General features: G+C 44.6%; 4 protein-coding genes across 4 annotated transcripts; 3 read left to right on the top strand and 1 right to left on the bottom strand.

Moving 5' to 3' along the window:
• Nucleotides 1-861: 861 nt before the first annotated feature.
• On the top strand, nt 862-3,345 carry LOC131873221 (uncharacterized). The gene has a single exon (XM_059216240.1). It carries the CDS (start codon nt 862-864, stop codon nt 3,343-3,345), a length of 2,484 nt encoding a protein of 827 aa, XP_059072223.1.
• Nucleotides 3,346-17,466: 14,121 nt separating this feature from the next.
• On the bottom strand, nt 17,467-18,495 carry LOC131873222 (uncharacterized). Its single transcript, XM_059216241.1, has one exon. The coding sequence runs from the start codon at nt 18,493-18,495 to the stop codon at nt 17,467-17,469; it is 1,029 nt and encodes a 342-aa protein (XP_059072224.1).
• Nucleotides 18,496-20,899: 2,404 nt separating this feature from the next.
• On the top strand, nt 20,900-21,663 carry LOC131873223 (uncharacterized). Its single transcript, XM_059216242.1, has 2 exons — nt 20,900-21,167; nt 21,296-21,663. The coding sequence occupies exons 1-2, from the start codon at nt 20,900-20,902 to the stop codon at nt 21,661-21,663; spliced, it is 636 nt and encodes a 211-aa protein (XP_059072225.1).
• A 1,109-nt stretch (nt 21,664-22,772) lies between these two features.
• LOC131873224 (uncharacterized) lies at nt 22,773-23,744 on the top strand. Its single transcript, XM_059216243.1, has one exon. The coding sequence runs from the start codon at nt 22,773-22,775 to the stop codon at nt 23,742-23,744; it is 972 nt and encodes a 323-aa protein (XP_059072226.1).
• The last annotated feature ends 265 nt before the right edge of the window (nt 23,745-24,009 follow it).

Raw genomic sequence — 24,009 nt, forward strand, 5'->3', positions numbered from 1 at the left:
CGAGCTAACAAGCTGTTTCCCATACTTTTAGGAAGCTTGAGTATCCATTTTTAACGTTCTCTCATTCGAGCTCGATGGAAAGCCAGCCCGGCTGACCAGCTGGACAAGCAACACTAAAATTTCAAGGGCAAACTTGAGTGCTCGAGGGGGAGCTGGCCAATGCGAGCAATCAGCGACAATCGAGCGACAGTTAGATAGAAAAATAGACAGTTACCTATCAGCGTCTATTCGTTCCGGCAAATTGAATTGCAGTTAGGTCCTAATCGGTTGAAGCTCAGGTGGAAATTTTGGCCGACGTTTTCCTGCAAGCAGTTTCAATTGGATGACGTCCGCAACGGCGACGAGGAAAGGCAACAAGAAACAGCACCTACAGCAACAACATGTTTGTCGCTCGCTTGCAGAATACGAGATATGAGAGCTTTGTTTCAGCCACTAACAAGCAGCCAACTAAACAGTAGCAGCAGCAGCCACTTGTTAATAACGGATCGAACAAACGGTATTAACAAACAAAAGTGGCCACACAAACCGACACACACACACACACACGCACGCGCGCACAATCGCCACAGCATTGTTCTTTGTTCAAATATTCTTATCAAGCAGCATTGTTTTCCCTATTAGCCCAAAACTCTATTATTAGCAACCAGTTGCCATAATTAGCGCTAAATTATGCCTGCTTATTGCTAATTGAGAGCTAGCCCAGCTCTACAAAATAATTTATCGTCGTCAGCGAGCTAATAATTAATAACTGCACATCGTTGTTGTGTGTCGATTATTCAAGACGTTGATTGTGATGAGCTCCAACTATAAGCGAGATTATAAACGAAGAAAGCTTCAGCAAGCAACAAACAAACGAGCAAAATGTTACGAGCGAGAGATTTTCTTCTTACAATTGCGGCAATCTACCTGCTGTTTGCCTCGCTTGAGCTACATCCGCGCGTTATAAGAGCGAGCGCAAACTATGTGGTGAACCAGATAGTCGACCAGGTCAACACTGAGGGGCCCGCCAGAAAATCAGACGCAAATATTGATTTGTTGATGTATAAAGTGAGAAGAAATTTAGTAGAAAATGATGGTATCATCAATAATAGACAAACAGTTGAGCGGCCAGCAGCAGCGGTGAACTTTAATCAAGTTTTAATTGATAGCACAAGGCAACAAACAAACATGGCCGACCATGTCAGCCAGCACCCAGCAAACCAAAACTCATACAACTACTACGCCAGCAAGACCTATCAACCTGCCGAATTGCAACTAAGAGAATTGATAGGTTCTAATAAGGCGGCGTTGCACGCCGAACCGCAAGAGGTGCAGGTCAAATTTCTCAGATCCGGCGAGCCAGTTGCTGGCGGAGCACCGCCAAAGCCGCCACCAGATCGGCCCACCAATCACACTGTCTACATGCTCAACTATGGCAACTCAGCAGCACTAACTAGAGAGCCAGCTGCCAACAATGAAGCTGGCGCTTCAATACCTTCGTTGGCGCCCGAGCTCATGATTGGCGAGCAACAGCAACAACAGCAGCCCTTTGCCCTTTTGCCGCCCTTCAATCAGCCGCAACCGCTAAGCGGCTCGCCACAAGCGCCAGCCTTGCCGCAAAACATCAGAAATATCCTGAGCAACTACCAGCGGTATCCTCAATCCGCCAATCTAGATCCACGTCTACTTCAGCAGTTGGCACTGCAGCAGCAGCAGCAGCAGCAGCCAGTAAGTCCCACTTTGATTTCTAATCTAGACCAAAATCAGCCCATAGATGCATCGCCAGGGAAGCCTCCATCGGCGATTCAGAACAACGGTCAGCAGCAGCAGCAGCAGCAGCAGCAGCAGCAACGAGCTCTATCTCTACCCCAGCAGCAACCTCAGCAACCTCAGCAGCCTGCGCAACAGCCCCAGCAGCCATTCTCGGCGCTGCAAATGCTTGCTGCGCCCTTCCAAGCCTTCCTGCCCGGCTTAAGCCAGCCGACGTTCGGCCGGCCCAATGCCGGAAGTGGGCAGCCTAACGCCGCAACAACCGACGCCGCAAAGCAGCAATCTGCAGCCGCTCAATCCAATACTAATACTAATAATAATAATAATCAACAGCAGCAGCAACAGCAACCATTTTCGCTATTCAATCCGTTCGGGTTTGGGAATCAGCCCGCTCAACAGCAAGCAGGTCGCGGCCAAGAAACAGTGCCGCCTCTACAGGCTCTCTACCAGCAGCTACCATTATACCAGGCTCTCCTAGCTGTGCGCCAAAGACAAGAGGCCCTCCAGAATGCGCAAAAGATGCAACAGCAGCAGCAGCTGAACAGCCTCATCAACCCGCCATCCACTCGACGACCTGTGCACCCTCCATACGGAGGCCAAGTGCAACAAGCGCACCCACTTGGAGGCTTCGCAGTTGGTGGCCAACCTATCCAGCCGAGTCTCGCATCAGGTGGAATTCAGCAGCCAGCAAACAACTTGTGGCCAACCCAGAATCAGCACCCACACCAACAGCCGCTGCCTGAGAACGGCCAAATCGGACATAACAATCAAGCCGGCGCCCATCAGCAGCAGCAGCAGCAAAACCAGAATCCGAGCACCGTTCAGTTCGACGACGACGACAACAACACGACGAATAATGTGGCTGGAGCTAATCATGATGCCAACAGCAACAACAACAATAGTAATATTAATAACAATAATCCTATTCAGGATCAAAACCCTAATCAGGTGGATAATAATAACGAGCCTCAGATGAACAATGATCAGCCAGAAAACAACAACAACAACGAAGCCAACCACGATCAAAACGAAAATACCAACAACAATGGCAATAACAACGACAACAATCAGCCAAATAATAACCAAGAATCTAAACCGGAAGAAGAGGATCCCGACCTGAAACAGTTCCAGAATTTGGCCAACGGCGGCGACTCTTTCACGGACCTGTTTCCGCCTGGAATACTGAGCAACAACGATATCAGCGATATCAAGAAGCAGCAGGAGGAGCAGGCAAAGAAACAGGAAGAAGAAGAGCGACAGCGACAGTTGCAGCAGCAACAACAACAACAGCAACAACAGCAGCAACAACAACAGCAAAACAATCAGCCGATCGATCAGTTCACCAACGGTACACCTGATCGGCAAAATCAGCAAAACAACGAGGCTCCCAATCAGAATAACGGCCAGGACAACAACAATGAGAATGACGGAAATGGCGCCGACGACGATCAAGACGGAAATGGCGGCGGCGGCGGCAATCAGGAGGAGCCCGGCGAGGAAGGTGGCGAAGGTAACAACGAGACAGCGAGTCCTGTGGCGGCCCGCGCTAACTTCAAAATCAGGCCAGCAAACGACAGGTGGCGCCGGGCAAAGTAAGCCCGCGCGAAATGAGCCCGACAGGTTGAGGGAATCACCCGGCGTTGTTTACAGCTGAAAGGATTCGGCTAGCCCATTCTGTGAATATAATTGTTCAGAAAATCATTTAGACGAAAGCGGAGCCGTCGTTCGTTTTGCTTGTCGCTCTTGATTACAACAACAAGTCCTGGCGCCTAAATTGAAAACAACCATTCGGGCCATTCCATTTGTTGTGCAATCAAGTCAGAAAGTTAACTAATTTATGGTAATTTAGCGCTCCAATTCAGTGCTTCTGATACTCTCTCTCATTCTCTCTCTCTCTCTCTCTCGCTTTCGCTTTCGTTCGTCCAGCGGGACTTGAGCTTTGTGTTTGGCGTCGGCTCTCTGGCGAGATATTGCCATTTCAAGAGTGCTGTTTGTGACAGACAGACACGCTGGCAATTGTTTGCACGAAACGGCGCATTTTGTATTCAGACCTAGTTGCCAAACGGCTCCCCATCCCCTCTCCTCTCCCCATCCCTATCTGTGTGTTGTTTTGTAAGCGCGCCTATGCTCTTGCCAGAAAGCCGCATCCCTATCGTCGTCGAGGCCACCAGGAGCATCATGCCAAAAGATCAAATTGAATTTAATTAGAGTAATAGCCGTTAACTTGATTTAGATGGATGCGTGAGGCGCAAATGGAGGCGAACGGTGCTTCGTCTGCCTAACTAGAGGCGCAAACAATTTCACCGAGACGGCTCGCCGTATCGGCGGCCAAAACAATAGCTTGGAACGCGCACCTAGCACCGGATCTCCGAGAGCGGAGGCGGGTTCGCCTTAGATTAGCGGACCTGCTAAATCTAAATCGGCCAATCAGACGAAAGAGGCTGCATTGGAACTATTCTAGCGGTCGGCCAGTAGAATCGACTCACCTCTTAATTGCGAGTAGATTCGCCCGAGTGAGGCTCAACTCTCGAGGCAATTCGCGAGCTGGCCGCTGGAATGGCAATGCGAGCGACGCACGCGACCACCTGCGCTCCGGTGAAGCGCTCATAACTCTCTGAGAGAAGCGGTAATTCAATTTTTGCACTCGCCGACAATCATGCTACCAATGATTCATAGCGGAATGCCGGCAAGTTAATTGAGCTGATTGGAAGTTGCGCGATCGGAACGGAGCGGACAACCATCGCAACGAAGCTCCACTCGGACCAAACGCGACCAAACGCGAAACTTGGCGCCCCATTGGAAGCCAGCGCCGGCGAAGCTCGAGAATGAGCGTCGTCGAGGCGGCGGCGGCGGCATAATGCACAACTGATTTGCGATTCTTGGCACGCGTTTGCGGCCCTCAGGTGCATCTGCGAGAAACTGAACGGTCGTGAAATCGGATCAAGCTGGAAAAGTCGAGGGGGGAGCGTAGGAGGCCGAGGGAACTCATCGGCTTGATTGGAGGGAAACGGCGAAAGTGAGCCGCAGTCGCGATCATGATGATGATGATAGTGGTGGCGGTGGTGGTGGTACTAGGCTCAGAGGGCGTCGTCGCAGCCTGCTCGACGACAGCTGAGAGGAATGGCGTGACAAAAGCAGGGCTAACTAAACAAGTGATGTATACCGCACTCGCCTCAAATCGGATGGAAGAATTTTGATCAAGCGTTTAAGATGGCTCTCCACGAGCGTTGGATGGCCTCTCGATGCTCTCGATTGTGTCTTGTGATTTACAGCCGCCAACTAAACTCAAATCCGCCAACTCATTGTGTCTGGCAACTCTCATTGACATCAAGGAATGATGATTACTAAACTCAATAACTAAAAATGTTAAGTGAAACTTGGTACACTAGAGTCTGTCTGATGAATAATGAAATTTGATCGCTGCGTTTTAATAATAATAATAATAATAATAATACTTATACTAATATCACTGCTCTAAGCTTGCTGCTACTACTACTAAACAACAATCTGCTGCTAACTGGCTTCTATCGTCTAACACTACTACCATTGTTCCCCTTTCTCCTATCCACTAAAGCAGCATCCACTAAAGCTCACTGAAAGACGGCTTCGAGCTACTCAGAAATATTGAATCCATGCGCGGGGGTGGTGTTGGCGGTGGTTGTGATTGCGGAGAACTTACCCAAATCGGCGTTATTGTTTCTACTCTGGACGAAACCGCTTTGATGCGGCTTTGCTGTTAAAGAATTGATTATTGCAGATGATAAGTTTCTATCAAAATTCGCTATCTGCTGGTGTTCAGTTTGTTGTTGTTGTTGTTGATGATGTTGCTGAATGAAGTTCATTTGGTCAAACGTGTTTCCCATTGGATAAGGTAGTTGTGACTGGGCTACTGATGCCGAGGTTGCGTTCAGTTGATGATGATCTCGTGTTGGTTTAGAAAGACTCGTTATTAGATTACTGGCTGAGGCTCTCGTCGATGGCGAGTGATGAATGATTGGTTTGATTGTGAATTTGAGGTCTATAGATGGTTGAAGCCGATGGTAGCTGTGCCGTTGAAGGGAATAGCTTTTGTTGTTGTTGTTGCTGTTGCTGCTGCTGTTGTTGTTGATATAATCTGGATTTTGAGCCGACTTTAGCCATATCATGGGCACTAAAGCGAAATAACTTTGGACGATAACACAATGAAGACTTTCTTGTTGGATTGAATATAAACTCGTAGCTGAAGCCCGCTATGACAGCGCCCAATATCGGCCCAAGCCAATAGATCTGTGTTGTGTAAGTTGGCGTGTTTCGAGGTGGGCGAATGAATTGTGTGTGAGTTTTAATGGTATTTTTAAAGGAAAATAGAGAGAAACGGAATCAGAAGCCGACCAGATTGCCAATTCGAGGGTGAACTAAACTATCTGGCGAGCAAGACCTGCTAACGCAATGAGCTGGAGCAAGAAGAAGGAGATGGACTTACCCAGTGTCGATCCCAGTGGTTCATGATGAAGGCCGGCCCAAAGCTTCGCGCCGGATTTAATGAGGCACCAGAGGCAGGTATCTATGGAGAGTGGGGTTGCCAGGTGTGCAGATAAGGATTGAGCTAAAGTTAGTGAGGTGAATTAAATTTATAAGCACAGTATCATTGGATATAAGGCAGGGTTTATCTTCATGATTTAGGGAGGTAAGTTAGAATGGGCGCGCGCGAGCAAAATCTCGTCAAGATAAGGCAACTTTCTCTCTTTCTCTCTATTCCTATTTATCGTATGGATTTTATACTTACTCCACTCAATGAGGTTAATGTGTAGGCGAGTCCAATAACGAACGCTTGTCCACTAGTGACGTGTAGTGAAAAGCCGTTAGGCGCAAGCAATCGACACTCATCTTGCATAACCTCCTCTATTGGCACTTGATTTGGCGATTCTTCTGCCGACTTGATCCGAAGCTGTTGGCGCTGTTGAGTCGCATAGATGCGATGATTGTCGTACTCGTAATCATAATGGTTATTATCTTCAATGTTTGCGGTGGAAAGCAATAGAACCCAATAGAGATCCGCCGCCTTTAGTGGGTTGAAAGTTTGGATTGAAAGTTGTGGGTTGATCGAGGAGCGTTATCGACGTGGAAGGTATCTGTGGCACCATGGGCGCCACCGAGCTTCTAGAATGATGGTTGTTGCCGGCGCGCCGATGAGCCGCTTGATTGATATTATTATCACACAATGTTGATTGGGATGGTTCTAAAAGACTTGAGCTAGCGCTTATTCCAAGTTCTTTGAGAACAGACCTCTTGGCGCTTCCATAAGATGAATAATTGCAAGTTGCATAGGTGACCAATGTAACCACAAACGATATCACAGCTTCCACAATCAGTATCTGCCACGAGCTTAATATTTCATGAGGATTATCTAAACCAAGTGCTCCATTGTGGCCTTTAATTGAAATTGAATACAGAAACGCTATGGCCGCAATGGAGCCCAGACAATGCGTTATTAAATAGAGGATGGCTCTTAGAATTGGTATTCGGCCAGTTAATAGGAATGATATTGTTAGGGCTGGATTTACGTGGACAGTGCGGAATGTGAATATGAGAAGCATCATTGCGATTCCGCTTGATAATGACATTGCCATTAAATTAGGCTCATGGCCAATGATTGCTCCAGTCCAAGAAATGCGCGGTTGAACAAACAATAAACACATAAAGATAACAGCTTAAACATTCTGATAATAATGATAGCCAAAAGTGACTACAATACAACTCTTTGTAACCCAATGTGGCCGATAATGTTCTTCTACCAATCATTTGATATGGGGCTTCATTTGTTGTTGTTGATTTGATAATTTTGGTTCTTGATGAGTTGCCCATATTGAACAACTTGTTTGTTTAACTTACTTCTTCAAGTGTATTTATTTTGATTTCTTCATCATAATCATTTTTATTTCAAAGTGCAGCGTTGTTGAACGGTGCGAACACAAATCGCGAATGATGAGTAAGCGACTGTCGTCGGATTGGGGCGGCACACTTTTCAGCGACATCCGACCAGCTCGGTGCATTGCGCATGCCCAACTGCAGATAGCACAAGTTGCGATCTCTCTAAACTGCAGTTTTAGAGTAGTGATGCATTTTGGAAGCCAACAGCGAATAGAATAGAATAGAATTGTTTATTTCATGTTTTCGCTAATTAGGATTCTGGATGCCAAATTGCATCCAGAATTTTTCCAACCAGATTCTCAACATCTACTAAAAGCTCACTTTGTTGACCATAACTGATAGAACTTTCCCTCCAACCCTGAATGTGCTTTAAATCTTCGCTACAACATGAATAAGAACAACGAACGCAACGAGAGCTTTAATATTGAAATGAACGCTAATTGAATTGACCTCAACTCTGGCCATAATGTTACCTGTAGCCGTAGATCCTTTAAGGAGGATTGAAAAGTACAGAAAGATGGCTTCAACATTCTGATCGCCAATTCTACGGAATCATTTAAATATCCAATCTGGAATGGCCTGGACTCTATTCGGTGTTGAGCAAGTAAATGAGAATAATAATTTCGCCATCTTCAGTCTCTATTCTTCAGTTTCATCCCACCAAACAAGGTTTGCGGACGAATATCGAAGTCGGTTTAACGACACAAAGGGGGCGGACAAGTGCAATAGCGTTATTGTTCTGAGTGCGCCTCCAACAAATGATCATTGTAGCAAAATAACTAGACTAGTATTTAAATTTAAAACCGTAGAACCGAAACTAACAAAGTGTGAGAATAATGATGCTGCCCTGTAAAATATCAAAACTTTAATTGAACACACTCTCTTTCCGTATCAATGTTTCATGCTTGCAACTCATGCTTGCAACAAATAAGCATCGCCTAATAATATAAGAATTGCCACACTAACAACTAACAAGTTTGCATGTAGCGGCACCCGGATTCATTGATCACCGATATGGTCCGGCAGGGAGTGGATTTTGTGGGCGCCACTATAATCAGATGGATGGTCGTCTAGCAAGATCATTAGCGCGTTCAAAGGATACCGTTTCAGGCGCTTACAAGAGAATGCGTTTAAGTCGCTCTAATCATAATCGAGTTCGTCAAAGAGGAGAGGAGGCCCCAACAGGAGAGGACTTTGTTTGTTGGGAGAAATATTAGAAAGCCGTCTTCTTCTCACGCTGGAGTAACATTTTCTAACAGAAGCTGGCGGCCAACAAAATCAAACAAACTGTATGTTATATTGGTGTGGTCTGTTGTTTTCAACCTGTTTCTAGTGGTGCCCCAAACACCGATTCGAGTTGATCTTAACCCGGATTCAGCGCTTACCACACGCCTACCATGAGGAAGTATTAATGGGAGCACGAGCTCTCTGGTGGAAGTAGTGAACTGGTGATCGGTCAGAGGGACAGAGGCAGTTCCGCTTCTGTCAATGCAGATGGCGGATTGGAACAGCAGAGATTAATCTGCAATGGAACACACAAAACAACAACAACAGCAACAAATATGCTTCGAACTGGTAGGCCGAAATCGGAGCGCGATGGAGAAAATCGAAAGCCTCTTCGCTGGATTTAGCAGCCATCGGTCGATGAATATAAAGGTAAGTCTGTTAGAACTTGCGCGCGTACCTTCGGCGACTGCGGGCGCGCGAGGAATCTATTGTCGGCAGATGATAAAGGTCGCCTGTTGCTTTTTTCGTTCTCTCCAGTTTCCACCGACAGTCACAATAACAACAACAACAACAACAAACGCATGTTGTAGCATCTTTTTTTCAGGTAAAAAACGGCACCATAGATCTTTCATCTTCTTGTGCTAGAAAGTTTGCTAACAACAAGGAAATAAACAACGAATCCAGTTTGGCTTGAACTTCCATGAATGAGGGAAGCGTGTTTTTTAAATGGCAGAAAGATGAATTAGGTCGATGGGAAGCGCGTGCATCACTTTCTCGGCTCTAATTTGGTCGTGTGGTGTTTTGGTATAGCTGCCTGGCGGCATCAGCTGGTTCGATAAGCGATAGGCGATCGGCGATTCATGAGCAACAAGTTTCTCTAGCGAGGGGCAGTACATTCAGGTCGGGTGGATTGTATTTACCTTTGGTAACCTTTAGCGGCGGCGGCAGCAGCAGCAGTAGCAAGCTGTGGCAGAACAAAAAACTGGTACTGAGATTGAATTAATCAAATCCAACGGAAGAAGATGGACACTGTCAAAATTTTGCATATGTCGACCAGATTTGCGCAGCAGCAGCGGCTCCAGCAAAGATGTTTGGTCGTCGTACAAGCGAACGACCAAACGATCGACGGACGAAGAGGAAGAGCAATTATCTGCTGCTGCTGGCCAACAAAAGGAAAATTGTGAACTTTTAGCGGTGGTTTTATTCACTTTCTTTGCTTTGCCTTCTGTTCGGTTCAGATATGAAATCGTGTCGGCTTGCTGACGGCACTTCATGCACTCCAATCACTCGAAATACCAGCCGACCTCCACCAGTTTGCGAGATGGTCCGATGGGCGATCAAGAGCTGCATCGCACAGGCTGCATCCAAACGCGGCTGGTAATAAGCAGCGCCGACGGCTGCAGAGTGTAAATTTTCATGGTCACGAACAGATGAGCGGCGGATGGTTGCGTTTTGTAACCCAAAAACGCAGAGAGGAGGAGGAGTATGTTCAATGTTCCAAGACCGCAATTTGATTGAACGGCGTACAGACAAAACACGACTTCGTCACCCACAATTGATCATGGCAGGTCCTTTGCAAAGCAGTCGTTGTTTCCAGTCCATTGAAGAAACGCCACTTGCGAGTTCATCCAATTCAATTTTTTCCATAACTTTCAAGCCGATTACAATGTTAATACAAGCCGCGCCACAATTTACAAAATTGTGGTCGCGGTTGTCGTGCAAACCGGAGACAGAGATTGTTCAGCCAATTGTTTCAGCGTTCGTCGAATCGAGCTTGCAGTAGGAGCAAGATGGACGAGCTCTTGTTCGCACATTGTTGTGTCCCCCAAAATCGCTCGTCTGTATCCATGTGTTCTCCTGTGTGTGTGCGAATCCTCCGTCTGGGAGTTTCACGCGCCTTCTCGAAACAACCTTCTTCGAGAATTAGCAACTAGCAAGAGTGGTCCCTTCTAAGGTTGTTGCATGCGGCTTAAACAAGCCGCGATCGATCAATACAAAATGACAGCGATCTGCGTCGTTTGTCACATGAAACTGGAGCGGCGAAAATAGCCGGCACGCAACCTGTTGCGTGGTTCGCATCTGCGCCACAAGTCGAAAGGCTCTACCTTCGAAGCGCCTCTGGAAGCGCCACACAGCCTCTAATCTATAACAGCCAGTTGATGGCGATTTATAATATTTTGCTTTACTGCTCCATGACTGCTGGACGAAACTTGCAAAACATACAAGGATTCAACTCTACCTGACCGTCGCTCGCAAAATCCTTGGCGTCCGGCAATTTAAAAAGCCAAAATAATGTGCCTCCCGCCGGTCGATAAATGAAACAAACTCGACCTTTTGTTGCTGATCGTGGCTGAAAGCTTTCTTCGCGAACCACACAAATCGACGTTATTAGAAGTGAATCTTCTGTTTGCAAAATAAGACAAGTTTACGATCTGCGGCTTCCTCAATGTGTGTGGTGCGATAAATTGGAAGAAGAGAGAGAGAGACTGGTCAGCTTATTGAAATGTCTCGGAGGTAGAGAGAAAGAGGTGTGTTCTCTGCGTGGTCGTCGTGGTCGCCGTCGGGCGATACTTTTCTCGCTTGCATCGAGATGCTCATAAACTGCAGCAAACGATGAAGCCTCTAAGAGTGCATTCAGGTGGTGGTCGGCTTTCCGGAGATACTCTACTGAGCGACCTTTAAGCGCGGCTCTGTAACAAGTCACTTGGAAGTTCTAACGTTCGATGGGAACGAGAGATTTTCCTCGCCCCGATCAACAGCTTATCAGGCTGTTCGAACAAGGCGAAACGTTGGAGATTTTGCTTCATAATGAGCAATATACAGCTTGTGCGAACAACAAACGCTTTATAATGCGCTCGTCGGATGTTGCTTGGCGACAATCAAATGGACGGACAGTCAAAGTGTAGAGCAGAGGAGAGCAGAGAGGAGAGGAGCCATGAGAAAGAGAGAGAGAGAGAGAGAGCGGTTGGTTTGGGATTTTATTTGTTTTGTTTGTTGACTTTAAATTGAGAGATCTCTCTGTCGCTGCCAGGTTGTGGCAGGCTATTTCGATCGGGCCATCGAGCAATAGAGAATGACCAACGGCTAAATTTGGTCGCCGGGGGAGACACCGCGGCGGCCAAAAGATGAAAAGGAGGCCCAAGAGTTGAAAATTGATCTCTTGAAATGGACTGCTGCGAGACAAAAACAGCTCTTTTTGGAAAGGATTTATAAACAACGGCAAACAAACAACGCCAATATAATATGGAAATCAATCAATCAACTGGCTAATTTTGGTTTCTTGTCTCGCACTGGTCAATTTGAAGCGCAAAGTTGTCGTGTGAGAATCAATTGGAAGAGGACAAGATTTGCTATAAAACCAAACATGTTCGCCAACATTGACGAGCCCAATTTAAGATTGGCAGAGAAAGCTGCACTGACAAAGACTACAACAAAGAGCAATAAAAATCCTATCTATCCATTTTGTGAGCGTGTAAGAGATCTCGCATTCGGCGGTGGGCTCCCCACGTGGATCCCCAATAAAAGGTGCATCATGAGGGCGGACGGGCTCCATTGTCTTCATATGCTTCGCGTGAGAACAACCATCAGCATGAACCGCTAAAAGCCAGTTTCCATTTGACTGGCAAACCAAACCCAGCTCAACCGAGCTGAGCCAATGATGAAGCGTATAATTCGCCTGTATAAACCGTAGAATGGCTAAAATCATGATCTGCCTCATGATGAGTGGTCGAGACGAGTGGCGCAGGTATTCTCGTTGCTCGTTTAAACTTGAGCGCTCGAGCGATGCTAGACACCAAATTAAATGATCGATCAAACTAGAGCGCGCCACCGATGAAAATCTCCCAAAACTTCAATGTTGTATCAATGTTTTTTTTATCCGAAGCAGAAAGTCGTTGCTGGCTTCTATATTCCATCAGACGATGGATTGATTCATCATGACTTCTATGATCGATCAATTGGTCTTCAATGAACTCATCTTGACTGGCGAAATCATCACCATCATCAGGTAGGAAACAAAGTTAATCGTTTATGCGAGCGGAAATAAGCGGATATACCTACCGATTTTTATTCTCCCCTCGGGCTGAAATGCCGCCTTATCGTGTTGATTAAATTTGAATGATCGTCTACGTCGTTTAAGGATTGCCGATGATTAAGTTTATCTAACGGACTTTCTAGCGGCTTTCTTCTCGGATTCGGAGAGTCGTTCGGAAGAAATTGATTCAAGAAGCGAGGGACAGTTTTGCAAGTGGCCACAGCACTAACTCAGCCGAGATGCCCCCATCCATCCATCTAGTTTTCCGGCTCCTTGGAGGAACGATCTCTTTGCAGTCTGTTAAGTTTTTTGAGCCGCTTACCAACTATTTCAGGTGAACACTTGATGGGTTTGCAGAGTAGAAAGAGATCCGATTGGTGATAAGGCCCTCTCTGTGTCTCTCTTTTGGTTGAAAAAATTATATCATCTTATCTGAGAGCGATCTCTCTTATCATTTGGAATTTTCTTATGAAAAAAGCGACCTGTTGGATTGTGGTGGTGGTGGTGGTGGCGGCAGCGCGGAAGCAGTTCCTAGCGGCAATTGAACAGATTTTGATTTTGCAGATCCGAGCAAAAGACGAATACGATAGCTCGGTTTAGTCTCTCTTTCCGACCAATGGAACGATTAATTTCGGCTACTTCTATGTTAGAAAACAAACAACCTTCTCAAGTAACTGCAAGTATTAGACACGCATTTAGTTGCTGAAGGAGTCTCAAAGCCTCTGGTGCTTAGATATATGAGGACAACAACTACAAATGGATCCTGCTCACGCGACTACCGGTTGCGTCCACCGGTCAGAGACTATCAATTAGCTCGCTCATTAGTCACCAACAAACGAGTCTACGAACAAAAGGAGCCTTTCAGATGGAAATCCTGGTTCACAGACAAACAGGAAGCCGCTTCTTAAAGGGGCGTCGGTGGTTTCTTAAGTTGTAGGTCGAGCGCATGTGGCTTAGCTGCGGCCCGTTAATTCATTGACGTCCATCTCTGATGTCCCAAATTGGAGGACCTCTTAAAAGCTGGTTTGATAGGTTTGAGCCTCTAAAACGCGCTCGCGAAAGAGAGAGACCAATAAAAAGACTTGTATATATGTACATAAATGAGTGCACTCGGCGTATGGTGGTGAAGTAATCTATTCAATGGGTCTCTTTCTCGAAAGATATTATTTGTAGCAAATAATATCTACGTGCTAGCTGAGATTCGTGGCTGGTCGGCCTGTCGGTGTCTTTTCTTCAATCAAGATGAATGAAATGGGAGAACCTCTTGTTTCACGAGCTTCTGAGATGCGATGTCGAGCAGCAGCAGCGGCGGCAGCAACTTAAAGTGGACAGTCGAGAAGAAGCTGTCGAGAAAGCAATTTTATTTTATTTTCGGCGCCAGCCTCAGCTCTCGATCTCGTCGTTGCTGTCGACAAAAATAGAATACGAGAGAATTCCCTCGTTTAGTAAGCCTCTAGTTTCCAGTTGCCAGAGTGGCACCATTACTGAATAAAGTCTAGTGACAGTGGACGATGGGGCTCATTCTTGAGTGAAGTACCAACGGTGGAAGAGGGACTGCAATTTGGGCGGTTCCACTCGCCCAAAGCCGGTCGGCCGGCTTTTTTGGAACCACATTCAATGGCCGCAACCATTCTGAGACAATATGAAGCACGCCGGCGCTTCACACGTGTCGACCTGCCAAGCGGTCTGTCATTTTGTAGTTGCTGTCACCGTCGCTGCAAACCTTCGCCAGCTGGACTAAAGTCGCCCCTTCAACGACCAGTGGCAATCAAGACGAGCCATCAAGCGTTACAATGAAGTTTTGCATCGAGTTTCACACAATGTGGAACAGATTGTCGTCGGCCAACAATTGAGAGGCGCAAATGAGAGCCTTTGGGTTATTCGAGGCTGTTGTGTTTGGCTTACTAGCACAATGCGTGGCAGCATGCTCTCGCTGCTCGAGGCGATGATGTCTCTCCTGCGCTGAAGTTGATGGTGCTGCACTTGTTGCGCCAGTTTAGAGCGTTCAGAGCTGCACCTGCCGCTTCAAACTCATTTGTTCGAAGAGGTTCATTATGCAACACGATTTTTCAAGCTCAGTGTGATAATGACTCGCTAAACAAAATGCAAGAAACTTAATTAGGGGTTTGCATGAGACTGCTGCGTTTGGCAGCTTGTAAGTTGAACTTGTTTGGCTTGTAAAATCATTGCACGAGTTCAAGCTTCCTCTCTCTCTCTCTCTGTTTAGCCATCCTTCATTCTTCGACGCTGCAAAACTCGCTATGTGGACTGCGAATGTTCAAGTTGGTCAGCGGCGACAGGTGCGCTCGCCAAAGTTTGCTTTCAGCGGTCAACTCGGTCGGCTGCTACAACTGCTTGGGCGCTCATAAACACACTCTCTGCGGCAAAGTGTATCATCTTCTTATCTTGATGACGACCACAAGAATGAATGGGCCAAAATTAGGCAACATATTCTCATTCTTGAGCAATGAGTGGTTGACTACAGCAACCAGTTTGGCTGACAACAAAACACCAAGGAACTTGTTGTCGAAGAGAGAACAAGCAGGTCTTCGCGGCTAGCGCAAAATCTCACCGGCGGAAGAATACAAACCAGACTGTGTGCAGCCAAGTCTCACACACTAGCTTAAACTTGGGCCTACTGCTGCTGCTGTCTCACTCGTCTGGCAGCGTGGGCAGCGCTTGCACGAATTATCGCGATCATCTTCGACAGCACCTCCACAAATTTGCCAGCATCATACTTCTCGTTCGTGTTCGATAATTAGCAATCTATTGCCGCCTTGTTTTTCTTATGCCTCCAATTCAACATAATTGTTTTCGGCTTGAGCATTGAGAGCTGGCTCGAATAACATGCACACAATGCCAGAAGGAGTCAGTCACGAGTTTCACACCATTCTCCTCTTCTTCCTCTTCCTCTTCTCGTCCGCAACGTTGAAACCAGCAACATTCTAATAGGTATGCAATATTAGTTTTTCAATCACACGATATAAGATCACACACTACTCACTCTGAGAGTGGAAAAGATATCCTATATCATCTGGCTAGTGGTGATGATGCCACCACAATTAGTGGGCGAGCTGTTTGAAAAATATTTATGCTCGCACAAGATTGTCGAGCTGAGATGCAACATCAATAGAGGCACCATTGCGAGCAGATGGCAGCTGATTGTCAATGGAATGTATGAGCAGCCACACGACAGCTGTCAACAGCATTGGGCTCAAGTTTCTCTGGCGGACAGCCTACACAAGATCAAACGCAAACACCATACATACATACATACATACAATAATCGAATTGTAGGAAGTAAGTTGGGCAAACCGATAACGAGCTTTCAGACACCCGACTGGCAGCATAGTCGTTGCAGTTCACTGTTGCTGTTTGCCTCCAAGTTGTAGCGATGGTGTACTACTCATGATCGATTAGTATAAAGCTTACGAGTTCCATATGGGCACCTACGACAATGATCATGCCGTCGACGTGTCGTCTCGTCCACTCGAAACAGCTCTGCGAATCGTAGCAGCTAATCGAGCTGGCCGTACAGGTTAATAGCATGAGGAGGACGAGGAGCGGCCGCCACTGCACCTGCTCAGCTGATCGACCGTAATGTGGGCTTGTTCCTGCACAATGTTGGTGCTTTGATTCTTGGAAGCTATTGTTGTTCAAACACACGGTAGATTGCATCCGCTTTACCTGTTGTTTATTCGATCGAGAGTGACTGAATGGCTGAGAAACAAGCAACAAGTCGCCGACGAATGGAACACAAAACAAGCTGTAAGGTAACGATGAGCACTGTGTAATACTCGAGCCATTCTGGAGATGGACCGTGAAAAATTCCAAAGAACAGCTCCTTTTGTTGGACCATTAAGTGGCCTGCTAGAGGATTCTCTTTCCAAGTTAGTCAGGCAATTTGCATCTGAGTTCATCACTTAGGGAGGGAAATCCTGTTACGTTTAGCTCGTAGGATGGAACTATCCATCGATTATTGGTGATTAGTTTCTAGTAGACTTTTGATTGGGCCGCAGCACAGCTATTCGGTCAGAATCTGCGGCCTGCCGCAAGCGGATGTAGCCGGTGGTGTTAAATTCTTTCCCCTCATCATCGCGAACTTGATTGGATGCTGATTGGCCGCTACAGATTATGGAAACAAATGCATTCAATCTGTTAATTGCTACAAAACAGGAAACAAATTTTAGTTGTTTAGCTCTGATGCAACCACATCGAACTTAAACACGCCAACAAGATGGTTTCCAAGCCACCAAGGGATGATTACTTTACATCTCTCGGCTAATTGTTTTACCAGAGTTCACAAGTTTGAAACGGGTTTCAGTGTCGCCACCTGTCCGCGACCAGTAGTGTCAGTTTTTAACCTCGACTCCAAATTTAGAAAAGAGATCCTTCTTCAATTTAAAAGATAGCCAATCCAATGATTTCACACTCATTAATCAGAGTAACACTTTGACAGTCGTAGCTCACAAAGAAACTGTTTTATTAAATTGACGCTTATGCACAAGAAGGAACCTTAATAATAATAATAATATTAATAATAATTCTTATGACTGTTGCTGTTGCTGTTGTTGTTGCTGCTGTTGCTGTTGGTTGGCTACGACTTGATGAAAATACGGGTGCTGCATTGCTTCACGAGCTGTCATTCTCTCCCGATGATCATAACGTAACAACTTATCCAAAAAATCCAGCGCATCTGGCGTAACTAAATGTTGGTTCTCTTGATGTACAAAACGTTCCCATCTTTTTCTTGTATGTGAGCCTAGTATATCATTGAAGCGTGGATCTAATTCAATTTGATAACGTTCTAAATATTCATATAATTCTTTGGTGCCCAATACTTTTGCAATGCGCACTAATTGATCATAATTGTCATGACCATGAAAAAATGGTTCCTTTCTGAAGATCATTGATGCAAAAACACAACCTAATGACCACATGTCTAAACTATAATCATACATTTGATAATCAACTAATAATTCTGGTCCTTTAAAATAACGTGATGCAACGCGGACATTATATTCTTGGCCAGGGTGATAAAATTCAGCTAAACCCCAATCTATGAGACGTAATTTTCTTTTTTCATGGTCAATCATAACATTGTGAGGTTTAACGTCCCTATGCATAATACCCATTGAATGTGAATAGTCGATGGCTTTTAGTAGTTCATAGAGGTAATATCTAATATCATAGTCTGTCAATGTTTGATATAATATTTTGAAGTCAACATTATTAACATATTCAAATACCAATGCTGGCGTCCTTGAGATTGGATCTTTAACAACGGCTTGTAATGCAATAATATTAGTTCCACCTCTTAAATTTTCTAGAATTTTAATTTCTCTTTTAATTTTCTTCTTTTTAACTGGTTTTAATATCTTGACGACACATTTTTCATTTGTAGCAATATTAATACCCTCAAAAACTTCACTATATTTACCTCTGCCTAATTTCCTAACGAGCTGATAATCGTCATGGCTACCCCATTCAATGATTGAATTTTCATAATCCCAGTATTCGCGAGGTTTAGACATATTGATGTCATAATAAACGCGTGCCTTTGATGCAAGCGGCATTTTGTTGCTTTTGCTATTGATGATGATATTGTTTTGGTTTTCAGTAATGATGTTACTAATGAATGTTGTTGGTTTTATAAGAGTTCTAATAGTGAGAATTGATTTGAAACTATAATCAATGATCTTAATATTAGATTGGCTTCTTCTACTAGTGATGAAAATGATTGGAAGAGCAAACCTCATCTTTGATTGGAACACTTCTCCCGATAGGATCCTCGCTTGTTTTCTGCCTGAAGTGTGAGTGTGTGTATGTGTGTGTGTGTGTGTGTGTGTGTGTGTGTGTGTGGTGTGTGTGTGTGTGTATGGTGGTGTGTGTTATGTGTGTATGCGTGTGCGTGTGTGTATGTGCGTTTCGATGGCCTGCTTATTGCCTTCGGCAGACCGAGTGCGCGTGTGTTTGATTGTCGCAGTAATTTTTGCGCTAATTTTTGAAATTCACCAGCAAGCCTGGCTCTGCGCAGGCTACAGCAGCGCAGACAAGATGCCGCTGCAGTGGCAGCAGGTTCGCCGGTTTCGTTTTGGCTAGAGGCTGGCGATCAGCAAGGTTCGCCGGGCGGCAGCAGCAGCAGCAGCGGCGACGACGAATACAACTCCAGAGAGACGACTTGCGCGACAAGATTCACCGTCGATGGAGCAAGCTGGTCTTCCTCTTCTTGTCCGAGAATACCTGTTCAATGTTTCAATTTTTATCATTGTTGCACCATATTATTAGCGAATTGAAATTTATTTTATTTATTTATTTAGCAAGATTAACGTTACTACCAATATTACTGAAATGGCCGATGATACTAGATTGGCAGAAGCCTGTTTGCTACTTAATTATTCGCATCAAAGCTATAGGGAACAAATGCTGCTAATAGCCAACAAACAACAATCGCAACAGATCAATCCCGACACGAAAGAGAAGCATGAAACTATATTAAATAATAATAACTGCGAACAACTTAATGATAAAACTGTCTCATCTAAACTCATCACACCGCCACCAGAGCAAGATTATATTGTTGAATCTCAAGATAGCCCAACCTATTCTAGCAGCCAATGTTTGGAAAGTCCGCCGGGTAGCGAGGTTACATTGTCTTGTAACCTAATGATTCATGATAGAGACAAACCAGATGATACCTCCTATCAATACTATTCAAGTGTTGAAACAAATGCTAACAAAATGATCACCAACCAAAGTAATAATTATTGTGACCCCCGCTATGGAACCCATCAACAATCTTCTAGCAGCTGTGAATTGCGCCTTGCCCGGCCTCAGAAGTCGACCAACTATCTTGCAACGTAACACGGCATCGCAGATTCAGCCCTGGGACTCCATAGGATTCTCAACAAATCATATGCCGGATCATGACTACTGTCATCAAGAGAAAGATACAATTAAAACTCATAGATCATGTGAGTTACCTTGTGTGATTGAACAGTCTCCTCGTTGCGGAACTAGTAGTTTTGATGAAATCAGTAACTATTCATCTGGTTTCAAAAAGAAACGAAACCATTCCATTTCATCAGACTTTAAGTCCACCAATTCCACGAGGCCTCTTAAGTTGGTAGCCGTTCATCTGGGGGCTGGCAATTCGCACCATGATGAAGAATCATTAAATCTGGCCAAGAAAATCTGTGAACAGGTCATGCTCCAAACATCTGCTCAACCACTATTATCGAGCTCGAAAAAAAGACGGAAAAATTCATTAAACTCTTACAAGCAAGTTCATACCGATGATCAATCACAACTTAATATTAATAGTGACAAGATTACTGCAGAGTCAGCTGTTGTTCATTTGGTCAAGCTCATGGAGGATCACCAATCTTTAAATTGTGGATTTGGTTCCAATCTTAATATCAAGGGTCAAGTTGAGTGCGATGCAAGTTTGATGTCCGATGAGACACAAATGTGGGCGGGTGTAGGCGCTGTTTCTGGTTGTAAGAACCCGATATTGTTGGCCAAATCACTTTACGACCACCGGCTTGTCCCAAGGCCATTGAGTCTCATCCAACCAAATCTACTCGTTAGCTCTGGAGCCAAACAATGGATGCGCGAGCGTTGCTCGCACTTATCTGTGATGGATAGTAAAATGGTTAGCTCAAAATCTTTCTCTACCTACCAAAAACTTAAGTCTAAATATGATTCTGCCATGAAATTGACAACACCATATTATCAAGAAAGAAATTCTCTGGATAAATCTGGAACTCAAACAAAAGGAATTAATAAATATGCGCGCAAAAAAGGATTAATAGATCATTCGCATGATAGGTCTTCGCTCGATAGATCTCAAGAATATCCAGGAAGTCGAGTCGCAAATTTTAGTTCATCTACAAATTTAGATCATGGATTTTATTGTGTTACTAACCTGCCAGTGAAACAATTTCTAGCAAACCAACAACTTCTTGTCTGATACCAGCCATGAAGGAAAAATTCCTTGAAGAATTAGATTGGACATCTGCCGTTAAAGCCGATTCAAATTCTCAAGACTATCCTACTCGCACAATGAAAGCTCATGACTCCATTAGAGATGAAGATACCGAGTCGCTTACAAACTATTCAAATCACCATCGGCTTGACACCGTTGGTGCCATAGCTGTAGATAGTAATAACAACTTTGCAAGTGCAATATCGTCTGGTGGAATTTTACTCAAGTATAAGGGTAGAGTTGGTCAAGCTGCTGTGCCAGGTGCTGGTTGTTGGTCGGAAGATTCCGTGGCAATCACTACAACAGGAGTGGGAGAGTATCTCACATTGAGCATGTTTGCTAAAAGTTCAATGATAAAATGCAAACTCTAAGACTCCTATACGATTTAGGTCATGTGGAAAAGAAGCCTGATCTGAGTGATATGATTAACAATGGAATAGAAGAATGTTTTGAAGATTTAATGAGTTCTGCAGCCCTGGCTCATGTTGATCCAAGAGAACGTCTTGCTGGAATGCTGGCAGTTAGCACACTAAATTCCAAAAGCTCACCGGATCGAGTAGACAACCAAGATTTATACTTATCTTACGCGCATAATACTAATTCAATGTGCGTCGGTTATATGACGTGCGATGATATTGTTGGCCACTCAGTCATGAGTAGACAAGACATAGTGCCTGAAACTATTGATAATGAGCAGCCAACTTGCGAACCACTCGTTAGAACAGTCAAATTTTCTTTAAATATGGTCAATAGATAAGTCAACAACTCGTTGATAGACTTGTAGTTGTTGTAACTGCGCCAAAAGCGAGCAGACTTTGTGAGAGACTGGAGTGTGATTGTATAACAATAATAAATTGTACACCGCTACAGCAACAACTTTAATCCATTGACGCAAAACTAGGAAGTTTCACGCAATCAATTGCTGATGACATACTTTCCCCCTCTATCAACACCTAGAAAAACAAAAGGAATAACAACAATATGCAACTATCCGATTATTGTTACACTCAGATTGTAATGTGGCCTTCTAACATCGGACTGAGTGCTTGATCTAGGAAAAATCATTTGATTGATCGAGATGTGAGCATGACACAATGAATGGTAGCGGTGACGATTGCTGTGCCTATGATTAAGTGATCGCTAACAAGCTAAGCATTTTTTGGGATTTTGTCTTCAATCAAGATAAGATGCGCTCAAGATGGTAGATGATGACTCAAACAATCACGGTTCATTATTGAATGAAGGTTTTACTTGCCAATAGTGCCATCATTCGATGCTACCAATTGCAACATACCCGGACTGTTCTTACTGGTCACTGGCAATTGTGGCATCAATTTGGTAGTGTCTGTCCAAGGTAGTTTGATAGTTGATTGAAATAAATACAAACATTCAATTTTATTGACTCAAAATGTTCTAATAATGATCTTAGTATAGAAATTCAAGCCCCATCAGTGATTGGAGTGTAAGTGATATTGTATAGGTTTATTGAAGATTTTAGCCAAATATTGATCCAGTTAGCAGATTAGGGTCGTTGATCAAATCATGAGGGACGTGATGAAATTAAGAAGTAATCCTGATGAGATTGGCATCGGAGCCAAACTCAAGAAGATGTTTTTTAGCATTTATTCCTATAGCATTATATACGCTTTATTTGGAGTGCTTTCGCTATCCTACCATGCTTGCTTCAATTCTAGTTTGAGCACACTGGAAAAGAGGTACCACTTTTCTAGCTCAACAGGTGGTTTGATTATGATAACTGATAATATTGCCACCGTGCTAACGAATCTATTTATCGGCTACTATGGAAAGACCGCACATAAACCAAGATGGATGGCCATAGGGTGCGTAGTTACTGGACTTAGTGTCATGATAACCTCGTTGCCGTATTTCATTTACGGTCCAGCTCAAGAGTCAGATTTGGAGCTTGCAGGTAATATGACGTTATTATCGAAATCCAAGAACGGTGATCAAATGTGCTTGTCGAGCTTTCAAAAGGAGGATTGCAGCCAAATGGGTGCCACTAAGCTTATGACTGCAGTTGCAGTTAGTTGTTTTGCAATCAGCAACTTCTTCCGAGGTTTTGGGACAAGTATTTACTTTACTTATGGAACTCCTTACTTGGATGATAATGTCAGCAAAGCGAAAATGCCGAGTTTTTTTGCATTCATTTTTGCGGGCCGAATCTTGGGAGCTCCGATTGGTTTTTACTTGTCGTCGGTGGCTTTGAAATACTATGAGAATCCATTCGGACGGCCGGCTGGATTAGTCGACACTGATCCGCGTTGGATAGGAGCTTGGTGGATTGGATTTTTGGTTTCAGGTACACTGATGTTACTGCTTGCTATACCTTTGGCCTTCTTTCCACGAGAGTTCAAGAAGAATCTCAATAAAAAGGAGCAAGAGTTGCCAATAAATGGGGACCAAGCGAATCATAGTGAGGGAGTGCAACTGGTTGAACGAGGAAAGGGTGGAGATATAGCCGCTTTTGAGGGAGACCTGGAAATACAAACAACTAACAATAGCGTCGCCAAAGAGCAAAAGAAACCCGATTTGAGCCTCAGCGAAATGCCCGCTGAGATCATTGCAATTATTACTAATCCTATTATAATCTGTCAGATGATGGGCAATCTATTTCGTGGAATTGGAATCATTGGTTACTTTGTATTCCAAACTAAATATTTAGAGGCCCAATTTAGACAATCAGCATCAAAAGCCAGCTTAGTGAGTGGTACGACAGGTTTCTTGGCAAAAATTTTTGGAGTTTTGTTTGGTGGTGTACTTATATCGGTTTGCCGACCTGGGCCACGTGCTTTACACAACCTTTATATTCTTTGTTGAGCTAACCTCTGTCTTTACTCTTCTCTATGGAGCAAGCGTCTATGGACCTCAGTACACTTATCCGCGTACTCTCATCAAGCAAAACAACCAACTTGACCTGAACAACCAATGCAATGCAAATTGTTATTGCGAACAAGCTCGCTATCAACCAGTTTGCGATCAAATGGACATGAAGGCTTACTTTTCGCCTTGTCATGCTGGCTGCAAGCAATCCTTTAAGACAATCGATGATGGTAAAACGTTCACCGATTGCGGTTGTGTCGAT

The sequence above is a fragment of the Cryptomeria japonica genome, unplaced genomic scaffold, assembly GCF_030272615.1.
Source record: "Cryptomeria japonica unplaced genomic scaffold, Sugi_1.0 HiC_scaffold_1254, whole genome shotgun sequence".
In the NCBI taxonomy this organism is placed as follows: Eukaryota; Viridiplantae; Streptophyta; class Pinopsida; order Cupressales; family Cupressaceae; genus Cryptomeria; species Cryptomeria japonica.

Coding starts and splice junctions, on each gene's coding strand:
- LOC131873221 (XM_059216240.1), top strand. CDS start 862: ATGTTACGAGCGAGAGATTTTCTTCTTACAATTGCGGCAATCTACCTG.
- LOC131873222 (XM_059216241.1), bottom strand. CDS start 18,495: ATGCCGCTTGCATCAAAGGCACGCGTTTATTATGACATCAATATGTCT.
- LOC131873223 (XM_059216242.1), top strand. CDS start 20,900: ATGAAGGAAAAATTCCTTGAAGAATTAGATTGGACATCTGCCGTTAAA. Junction 21,168..21,295: donor TGGTCAAGCTGCTGTGCCAG/GTGCTGGTTGTT, acceptor TATACGATTTAG/GTCATGTGGAAAAGAAGCCT.
- LOC131873224 (XM_059216243.1), top strand. CDS start 22,773: ATGATAACCTCGTTGCCGTATTTCATTTACGGTCCAGCTCAAGAGTCA.